The sequence below is a fragment of the Maylandia zebra genome, linkage group LG3 (genome assembly GCF_041146795.1).
Source record: "Maylandia zebra isolate NMK-2024a linkage group LG3, Mzebra_GT3a, whole genome shotgun sequence".
NCBI classification, from domain to species: domain Eukaryota; kingdom Metazoa; phylum Chordata; class Actinopteri; order Cichliformes; family Cichlidae; genus Maylandia; species Maylandia zebra.
The window spans coordinates 18,209,734-18,220,993 of record NC_135169.1 but is presented as its reverse complement, the minus strand read 5'-3'; the positions used below and the strand labels follow the sequence as shown (position 1 = coordinate 18,220,993).

The following is an 11,260-nucleotide window of genomic DNA, read 5'->3' as shown; positions in this document are numbered from 1 at the left end:
AGTGAAAGTGAAACTGCTTTTAGCCGAATGGTGACCGTCGAAACGCTTCTCCCGCTCGTTCTTTGCTCGATGATCCACCGCTCGAGTCTTTCCTCCAACTCGGCCACACTTCACCCTTTAGCGTTCTCATTTTGTTCTCTACTACGTCCTCATTACAATACACAGGGCGCACTGCGCTATAGGGCGCGCCGTACTTTTTGAAGAAAATCTAAGACTTTTAAGTGCGCCTTATGGTCGTGAAAATACGGTATTTTGTTTTTTATAGAAATACTCCGAAATCATCTTGAAGCACTTGGGTGTGACACTGAGACCAGTGGAGAAACATACATGGGAACAAGACTGACGGGGAGATAGAAAGAGAACACCAAATGCAGAGACAAGACTAAATGGAAAGGATAAGGCTGACTAAACATGGGGCATGGAAATTCCCCTGTTCCGTGCTCCATGATAACAGAAACCTACAGACAAGAAAACAAAACTAAGAAGACCTAAGAAAACAAATATAAACAGAGGGATCACAACTGTAAACCAAAACGAGGAACAGAACCTTAACCATAGAACATTAAACTACCCAGAATCAACAGTCCAGACACATTTACACTGGGCCAAAGACCCAGGAGCGTGACATCCTTGTTGACCAGCAGTCAATAAATGAAATTAAACATCCATGACATTCAAGCTGGGTGGAGAGAATTGCATAAGGTTGGTAAAGACAGGGGTAGTGAAGCATGGAATCAAAACATACTTAAGTATTTTTAGTGCATCTCTTCCTGGTATTGAAATGTAAATATAAGAAAGTGTATATAAGTGCTCATCTCTACTTGAGGGGTGAAGCTACAGGCTGACACTTGAAAGAGAAGACATTCTACAGACAGGTATGTTACAAATATGCTGAGGATCTTCTATCCTTTCTTTATCAAACTGCTAATCACTTTTGTTAATGTGTTTCTTACAGAGACACTAAATATCATCATGAAGCTGCTGACTGCATCTGCACTTCTCTGTGCAATGATGGCTCTGATCGCTGCTCAGGGTAAGTATAAAAGTATGTTACTAGTATCATACTGAATGTTGTGCATGTCAATCGGCTATATACAGCTGTCCAAATAATAAGATCTATTTTTAAATACATGTTTTTAAAAATAGAAATCTAAAGGAAGAAAATGACACATTTTCCAGTTGAAATTTGTTGAAAAGTAAAACTATTGTCAATAAAACACAAGTTAATGACCATAATTATAATTATTCCAGTAAAGGGGGAATTGGGTCAGCATTTTGTCACACAATATGTTTGCTTTGTCTTCAGATGAGTGCTATGTTCTCAAGAAGTCCTCATCATGTCCCGCTGGTTGGACTGAGTCCAACAACAAATGTTACTTCTATGTTTCTACACCCTTACCCTGGGGTGATGCTCAGGTAATAGCATCAGGACTCACCAGTTACTGTGACTGTGTTTCTTTGATTCTTTAATATTTGGATAAGACCTTATAATAATATTTTTTTAATATTATATTAAACATTTTTATATTGACAATTATTAAAATGTTATCAAAGCCAATGTACTGTTAAAATTGTATTGTATTGATCATTGTTAATGTTATCATTTATTGAATTTTAATAATGCTATCATTTGTTCTAATATGTATGTATGTCATATATGGCTTTACTTTTTAACAAGTAAACAGTAACAATATATTAGTAAACAAGAAATACAAACAAAGAAGCAAACAAACTAAAGTCTCCAGTTTCACGTTCCTACAATTTATGCCATGGATAAATCACCTGTCAATTTTTGCTTCGATTAAAACCAGTTCTTATATGTACTGTGAAATATGCATCCAAGCTTATAATAGCAAATATTTTTTTTTTTTAATTTATAAAAATAATGCTAATTATTGCAGTAAATGTTTTAAGCCACCAACATTAACTGCATGAAATAATTCTGAATGATAAATGATTGTAAATGTATTAATCATTAGTCCTTTCAATATAATAATTATTAAAAAACTTTACTTTTTATTACTTGTTAAATGGTAAGCTATTAATAAAATTTCAGATAATTAAAATCAATAATTTTGTCAGTCAATGTAAATATTTCTTAGTATGTTTTATTATTGTTTGTATGTTTGTGGTGGTGTAATCATGAAGGTTGTTTTATAAATCTTCTGTAACTCTTCTGTCTTTTTGTTTACTGTAGAGAAACTGTCAGACCATGAGTGCAAACCTTGCATCTGTACAGAGCCTTGGGGAATACCAGCTGATTCAGAGGGTGATATCTGATGGGAGTAGAGCTAATGGACGAACATGGATTGGTGGTTCTGATGGTCAACAGGTATGCCAGTCTGCCAGTTAAAACATAAATCTATCCATTGGATATTTTACTTATTTTTCACTGTTATCTTTTTTTCATTGCCATATAATTCCATATATCTTGTTTCATATATTTGATATCTTCAGTTTCTATCTACAATGTCGGTAGTAGTGAAAGTAAAGACAAACCAATAAATGAGAAGGTGTGTCCAAACTTGGTAGTCAATGTATAATGTTAAAGTGTAGTTTCGTTAAAAAACGATTTCTTATTTTTAACTTTTTTCTGTTCTGTAGGAGGGTTATTGGTTTTGGATCGATGGAACACGTTTCCAATACACAAACTGGTGTCGGGGGGAGCCTAACAACGCGGGCAGCGAGCAATGCATGGAAATGAATTTTTCAGGTATAATATTGTACATAATATATACAAGTGCTATTGTCATTATACATAAAACCAAAAAAAAAACAAAACATTTTTCTCATATATTCTATATTTTTGTGTTCATGCAACAAAAATGTCGGTCAAAGTTGATTTTTGGTGCTTACAGGAGACCTGTGTATGAATGATCAGTCTTGCCAGTCCCGATTCCCTTCTGTCTGCATTAAGAGTAAGTGATGATTCCTGGGCTGACATGAAGACACGTCATCTGAAAAAGAAAGAAATCTTCTCATATCTCACTCAAAATATCTGTTTTCACATCTTTACCTTTTTCTTTTGCTGTAACGATGCATAAGGAATGAAGCGACAAGTGACACAAGTGTGTGTGATTGTGTCTTTTAAAAGGAGCAATTGAAATGTGTAATGGAAAGAATACTTTTAGCAAAAACTTAAAAACAAAACTTTTTTTCTCTTCTGCATCATTAAACTATTAAGCATTGAATCAAACTGGTCTGTGAGTATCTGTGTTTTCGTGTAACATTATGTAAGCTTTCAGTTCAGTTTTTAAACACTCACTGATTAGATTAACTCACTGATAGATTAACCCACGTATAAATCTGCTTGAAACTACACCAATTTCTCTTGAAATTACTTTAATCTTCTTAATCTGATGCTGTTTGCTTCTGTGTCCTCCATCTAATTTCTGCTTTTGATGGCATCAGCACACACGAGCATACAATTAGACACACACACACACACACACACACACACACACGATGAGGTCTCACTTTAAATAAGTCTCCCCTCCTTTGTTTCACTCTTCCCAAAATTTTAGTTTCACCTAATAGTGCTAAATTTCAGAAATAACCAAATATCTTGCTAAAGCTTTTGTACATTGTCATAACTGTTAAGATACAACTTTGCACCCTTTTCACAAACCTCTAAACACAAACTGAACTTTTTTTCACAAAATCTCTGCAAATACATAATAAAACCATGCTAGGTTACTGTTAGAGTTTGTATTGTTGATTGTTATTTATGCTTAGAAATATTTAACCATAGATGCTTAGAGATGTATAATCAATTGTGTAGTGATAAGTTGTGTGATCTTTAACAGGCTACAGAGGCTTGGTGTGCATTCCACACTAGAATGCACACCTACATCCTGGGAGCACGGGAAGAGGTCGCATCTTCTTTTAATTGTTTTATGGTAGGATTAACGTAGCTACGTCTGTTCTAGTCTAAGTGCTTTTCTGTTTAGATGAACTGCTGGACTTCCTCACCGGGGGGGGGGGTCTAGTCTACCCTCTTCCTGACCAAGGATGTTTGACCCTTTGATCAGCAACACACACACACACACACACACACACAGGCAAGGTACTCTTTGTTTGTATGTAGACGTCGTATGTTAATGAACCTATGCATATTCATGTAACCTCAATAAAAGGACAGTGTTACGGGAGGACGGACGAGAGCAACTGGGGTCAAGCGAAGGGACAGCGCTCTGTCCGGTCTCTCCCGTGCACGAGTAACATGAAGAACTTTGCCTATTTGTGTCTTGCTTAGCAGTGTAATTATATTGTCTTCAACGTTCCAGCGGATGGGTTCAAGCTACAAACCTATCAGTTACTTTTATAACAACAACTTATGGTTAAAAGCCGTAGGTTTGTAAGTTTAAATGTTGGTTTAAAAGTCGTGACTCAAGAGTTGGGTTGGCGATGTGCTGGGTTCTTTAACCCTGGAGGGCCTTGGGTCGATTTGTGGCTCTAAGACCAATAGTGTATGCATTTTTCTAAGACCCTCCAGGGGTTAATTAACTCCCTGGCTTGAATAATTCTATTGGGTCATAGGTTCGCTAGCTTTGATCAAATATTGGGCCAAAATTTTACCCAATTGTTTGTGTAGAAGATACGCTTCAGAAGAAGCCACATTATTCTTCTGAAACTGCCATTTTCAACTAGACTGTGACCTGATCAGATATCACTGATTTCTCCTCTGCTATGAAATAAAACATGGTAAGCAAAAAGTGAATTCAAACACTCTAAAAATCACTGGGTTATTTTTGATAATTACACTTTACTGGTTTATTCTAGAACTTTGATTAAAGGCCTTTTTACAGACAACAACAGCTAGCTTGTGATGAAGAAAGATAAAGTTATTTCTACTTAAAAATGCTGGATAATGTCTTTTAAACTTATTATTTGAAATGAGGCTGAGGTTGCCCTGTTTGACAAATTATTTAGAGATTACTACATCTAGAAAATTTTTTGGTTTTGCATCTTTTGTTGCCCCCCCCCCCCCCCACTTCCCCTGCCAGTGGCAGACGCCCTCAGACATCGGTGCGTTGGTGGTTCTCTATGTCCAGGGATGGGCATCCAGGTAGCCACCGGCTCACTCCTTGGTGGCTGCTTGTCGGGGCCTGGAGCCTGGGGCTCACTTGGGCCACTTTGGGGGTGGGGTCCCTTTCTTTTCCCCAGTCAAGTCCATCCCGTATTTAACAAGTGAAAATAAAATAAAATAAACAATAAAAGGTGAATCAAATAGGCCATTACGGCAAGGCTGGGATGGTCCATTTGGTAAAGTAAATCCGTTGGGCATCTTTCTTCGCCTTTAGACAATAATTCTGATGGCAAAAGAGCCAAACGGGACAGGGGGGAAAAAAACAAAACATACAAGGCCTGGTTGAACGGCTGCTGCTTATCAAACATGACAGACAGTGTTCATACAACCTGTAACGTTGCAAAGGGTTTCTGGAGGAGTAAAAAAATATAAAGCCGTCTCTCTCCATGTATTTGTGTGCAAGCATGTTGCTCCCATAAGTCACAGGCTGTGTCCGAATTCAGGGGAAGGATGCTTAAAATGCCGTATTTGGATGAAATGACGTCCCAGCGACGTGACAAGGGCTGTCCGAATTCAAAGAGCACTCAAAATGTGGCGACAAATGCGTCCTACTTTGCCCCAAATTTTAAGGATTGGTCTGATGTATCCTTCGTGTCCTACTGTATCCCAGGCTTCATTGCGGGTCATAGAGGAGATTTGTTTCGGATAACGATGGTGGTCGAAGCAGGAGAAGAAAACACTTTCAAATGTAAGTATATGAAAATCTGGTTCTACAAAAATTTAATTGTTATAGCAGTCATGTTGTTAAGCTTTGGGCATCTGCATAAACATGTTTCTTTTATTAAAATAACCGTAAACCAGCTTGTCCCATGGTTTTTCATGTATTGCCGCTTACATACAGATAATTTAGATTTTTTTTCGAATTGGTGATATGTTGTGGGGAACAAAGACCAAACGGCTTAATTTATTAAAACAAGGAGAAAACGATCACCTCTTCACTGGGGTGAAGAATTGGGCGGCGTGGAGGTACAAGAATCAATCAATTTACACATCATATTCATATGAGTACGGTCCTATTAACTTTCATGCTGTACAGCAGCGGTCCCCAACCTTTTTGCGCCACAGACCGGTTTATGTCAGACACGGACCGCTTAATGCTCTCTGGTCACTATGGTAATGTAAATATTTCTTTCAAAATAAGACACACAACTACAACACGGGAAAGACCCAGGGAAACCGAGCTAACGATAAAAACCCCGAAAACCATAAATTTCACAGCGGAGCCTCAACTTTCGTGGCCAAACGACTCACGAACCGCTGCTGTACAGAACCTGTGATGTCCAGACGGTGTTCCTCTGGTGTTCTGCTGTGAAAACTTTTGGGTTTAGGGATTAACATAGTTGTCATGGTTTCCTTTCTTCTCTTATTTGTTGTGTATGATCAGGACTATCCTGCTCTCCTTGTGTGTGTACGCTACACAATTCAGCAGTAGCCTAACTCCACTTGAAATAACGCACGAAGTCAGGATGTAGCGTCCAACTCCTTTTAATTAGTGAGTATTTCCTCATCGAGTAAAACTGAAATACAAATAACAAAGCTAAAATTAACCTAGCATCATTAGCACAACAAAATTAGATTCCAATACACATCCATTAGCGTTAGCACACAACTACTAAAGTATTCCTCTACAGCAAATATTTCCACAAAATATACATAAAATACAATCCTACAATTCAATACAAATGAAAACTTACAGACGGTGGTGTCGATGGTACAAACAAAAGGCAGATGTCGCTGGATCAAATTTCCCCACATGTTATCCGCTAGGAACTAAACAAACATGGCTGACATCCTGTCACTTCCTGAAACTGGTTTTCAAAATAAAACAAATTTCAAAATAAAATTAGCTCATTGCAAAGAGCGCCTATATTGGAATAAATTAAGAGCGGAACAAGGACAATTCTGGAGAAGATGGGCCTGCAGGGGAAAGTCACCCCCTTGCAGGCCAGAAGACATGAGATAACTTTAAAGAATACAAAGTACGTATGTGTGTTATCAAGAAGAAATTTCTTAAGAACACAAGTTAATAAATGTGCAATTACTAAGAGTTGTTGTGGTGTTTTTATTTGCCTACTGTCATTTGTGATTTCCTCTGCCTTTAGGATTGCAAGTATCCAGGCTCAGGAGAGGGGGTCAGTGGGAAGCCCACTGCTGCTACTTGGCCCTGGTTTGCCCTCATGGATGAGGTGACAGGACAGATGCCTTCCATTAAGCCTCCTGTCCTAATGTCCTCTCTCCCTGAGGACACTCCAGGGCCAAGCGCAGCAGTGGGTGACCAAAACAACAGCAATGACGAAGCAAGTCAGCCACCAACGACAGGGAGAACGAGGAAAAGAGACCGGGATGATGAGCTGCTAGACCTCATCAGAGAGGACATGAGGCAGCAAAGAGAGGCTGAGGAGAGGAGAGCAGGGAGAGGATGGACAGACTGTGTTCACTTCTAGAAAGATTAGTTCCCAAATGAGTTACGTATTGAGAAATTTATTTATTTGAATATATTTGTTACACTGTTAATATGTGTTGCATTAGTTTAAAGGTTTTATGTTATTAATAAATTGATTCAAACAAACAGTAATTGTCACTGAACTCAATTTGATTTACAGGCATTTTTAACATGTATGAACATAACGCTAACTTTGAACAATATTACATGGATATTTATTTGATAGCAATAAAGTAAATAACAATAACAATTAACCAGACAAGGGAAACAACAATCCTCATACCAGGTATGCAGGGACTTCACTGTGACATGTGTACATCCTAACACCTAAAATCATGTTTTATTTGCATTTTTCATCTATGTGAGGTTTATGTTTTAGAGTATTTTACATTTTCAAAATATCCCAAGTTATTTATAAAACCGCACAGTGTTATGTCATTTTAGCTGGCTGTATGAAATCTGATCTTCAAATGGTTGTCATCACCATTGGAGGAACAGCTGGGTTTCTCTTAGCTGCAGCTGGACTGATTGCTCTTTTGTTTAAGCCATGTGGCAAATTTGGTAAGCAAACTAAACTCAATTAAAAGACGAAAACAAAAACAGTGCTACAGCAAGGCAAGCCACGGAGCCATACACTTTTATATATACTGAGCAGCTTAGACATATTTTATAGTGAGGTATGTCCAGTGATCAGTAATCAGTGTTGGGAAGTGCACACACTGATTCTTAAACAAGAATATTTCAAATACACAGTATGTAAAGATGAAAAAACAGTATTTACAGTTGTTCATACAGGAATAATCTGAGTGACCTGTTCCTGGACCGTTTCTTAGTGGATGCTATATTATTAGTATAATAATTGTAACTCTGTAGCAGACAACAGTTTGACAAAGTGCTATGTAAAAAAACAAACAAAAGATTAGATGAAATGAATGAAATGACTGTTCAGCACAGAAATGAAGCCCAACAATCATGTATTACAGTCCTGTGGTCTCAGCCTCAGATACTGAACTAATCAAAGTGATGTCATGACAAAAATGAACAACCAACAAAACATTTTTTCTCCTTCATTTCTGTCACACAAAGCTGTATGAAACGTTTCTCGCGGTTAGTATCATGGTTGCTAGGCAACCTGAACAGCACGACGAAGGCTAGACTGTCCCATTTCACAAGCCTCTCACTTCTGCACTTCTCGTACTTATAGTATGCACCGTACATAGTACGCGTACTTCAAGCGTGCGGTCTCTTAATTGGGACACAGCCACAGAGAGGGCAGTGGCGCACACTAATGACATCATAAACCCTTGACTTATGTTACATTAACCCTTTAAGACCTACCATAGAACCAAGTCCGCCAGAGCTTATATTATATTTTTACATGCTGTAGTGCTATTTCTGGGAGCATTTCAAGTTGATATACATCAATACAACCATTATAGCCCAAATTTCAATAATATGTATGCATTACGTGTATAGTAATTACATACATTGCAAAAAAGTGCAATAAACTACCAAAAAAATTGAAAATCCTTTTTATTTTTTTAACATATATTTGTAGTTAGAGAACTTTAAGAGGCTTATCCCTCAAAACTGTAAATACAAAAAAGTTGCACAAAATAGTTTCCCACCACAGGAAATTTATTTTGAGTGTCTTCATATTTTTTTTATTTTTGAAATACACCAATTTTTATATTCTATAGGAAAAACAACAATAAATATTATAATGCAAATTTGCAAAAAAGCAGCATATGCATCAAAATAAACTATTTCCAGCAGTGCAATTTGAGTCCTAAGTAAAAGCTCTTAATCACTCTCTTAGAGAAAATGGAAATGAAGGCTCACAATATCTCTTTGTATTGTATTATATGTAGTATTACAGGAAAAATACTAAATGATTAAAGCAGACAAATCAATTTGAACACTCATAATGCTTAGTTTAAGTTAAAAAGGAAACACAGATATTAAACTTGCACAGACACAGACTTCAGGCAGAGACATGCCTGATTTGGAAACAGAGGAAACAGAGACAGGGTTGACTAGACCAACACTAGACAGGGACCAGGGCCCTATTTCAGGAAGCCGGTTTAGTGCAAACTCTGAGTAAGTATACCCCGAGTTAACGAAAACTCTGGGTTTTCGGTTTCACAAAGCGAGTTTAGATTAATTCTGAGTGAGTTACTATGACGACACACTCCGTGAAGCTAACCTGCCCCCTAGCAGGTTTACTTCAACTATCCCTGACTTTCTCCGCCTCTTTGTCAGAAACCTGACTGTAGGAAGTGTCAGACATGGCGTGTCCCTTCCTTGAAGAGCCAGTAGATGTTGAAGCCCAAATTCTCCGCAGAGCTCTCCGCCGGGAGAGAGTGATTAGAGCGCGTTTGGACATTTTATCATTTCCTGATGATTTTCTGTGTGAACGTTACCGTTTCTCAGCACAATCTATAATTTATTTGAATAACATCCTCAGGCCTAATATTGCTCATGTGACACATCGCGGACATTCTCTCAGTTCTGTACATATTATTTGTATTGCACTTCGGTTTTTTGCAAACAGGAGCTTTCTGTATAATATTGGTGACGCTGAGCTCATTTCCAAGGCTACCGTCTGTCGGGCAGTCAGGAATGTTACAGTTGCACTGAAACGTCTCCTGTACGCGTTTGTGGTGTTCCCCGGTCATAGACCCACAAGATTTATCAAAGAGGGATGCCACAAAATTGCAGGTATCAGGATGAACAAAACTTAATTCATGATGTGGTGATACTTGAACTACTACTTAAATTTTACATTTATTCTCACGGTTCCCAGGCGTGATTGGCTGTACAGATGGCACTCACATTCCAATCATTGCTCCTTCAGTAAATGAAGGAGACTATGTGAACAGGAAGTCTTTCCACAGCATTAATGTACAGGTACATAGCTCCCTGTAGCATTTCAAACTAACAAATTATTTCATTATAGTAATGGCTGCTAATTTGTGTTCTCTGCACTGTGAAGATCATATGTGATGCTGCCAACATTATCACAAATGTGGAAGCCAACTGCTCAGCCTCTGTGAGTGGTGGTGGTGGAGGACCCCCACCTGTTTTTCGGGCCTCCGCTTTTTTTCTAGTGGCCATAACGGGTCACATTTGAGCATACAGAGTAAGCAAATATGTACTTGTAATGTGCTCAGATAATTTCAATACAGAGGGGAAATTAATGTAGCCTCTAACTGCAATTGATTTACATCGGACAAACAGACCAAGCACTATGGCTCATAATACAATTACACCTTACCTGTTTAGACTATATTTTTATATTTCATTTTTACTTGCTGCCAGGAACGTTTGGGGCCTGTTGAGTTGCACCTGCGCTCACATCACAAAATAAAATGTATGAAATAGAAAATAAAATGAAATATAATAAAATAACGTGTTAAATGGGTGGAAATCCCTAGATCAATGTTTAAATTAACACTCACGCATTGACTCTGTCGGCTATGTTTTGCCATGCATGCTCTCTTTCATTTGCAGCTCAGGCTGTGTTACTTTTTTCCGCGGAATTTGCATGTTATCGGCATATGCTGCCATCAGAATTTCGGCCTCAAGCGCTGTAAAATACATTGACCGCGCCTTCTTTCCCTCCGTCTCCATGGTGACTCGCTTAATCTGTGCTCCACTAATCAGGGCTTTATGTATCCTCGTGCGCGCGTTTAACTTGGGGTTAAAGCAACTCTGCGTTGACTGAA

The 11,260-nt window shown here is 38.1% G+C and overlaps 1 protein-coding gene across 1 annotated transcript; it reads left to right on the top strand.

Annotated features, from left to right (window-relative positions):
- Window positions 1–845: 845 nt before the first annotated feature.
- On the top strand, window positions 846–3,189 carry LOC143417013 (ladderlectin-like). Its single transcript, XM_076882653.1, has 6 exons — window positions 846–875; window positions 956–1,033; window positions 1,307–1,416; window positions 2,198–2,332; window positions 2,605–2,713; window positions 2,859–3,189. The coding sequence occupies exons 2-6, from the start codon at window positions 973–975 to the stop codon at window positions 2,924–2,926; spliced, it is 483 nt and encodes a 160-aa protein (XP_076738768.1). The 5' UTR covers window positions 846–875; window positions 956–972; the 3' UTR covers window positions 2,927–3,189.
- Window positions 3,190–11,260: the final 8,071 nt, after the last annotated feature.

Excerpts from the sequence above, each read along its gene's own strand:
- LOC143417013 (XM_076882653.1), top strand. The coding sequence starts at position 973 with ATGAAGCTGCTGACTGCATCTGCACTTCTCTGTGCAATGATGGCTCTG. Across the intron at positions 1,417-2,197 it reads TACCCTGGGGTGATGCTCAG|AGAAACTGTCAGACCATGAG; the intron begins GTAATAGCATCA and ends TGTTTACTGTAG. Across the intron at positions 2,333-2,604 it reads GTGGTTCTGATGGTCAACAG|GAGGGTTATTGGTTTTGGAT; the intron begins GTATGCCAGTCT and ends TCTGTTCTGTAG.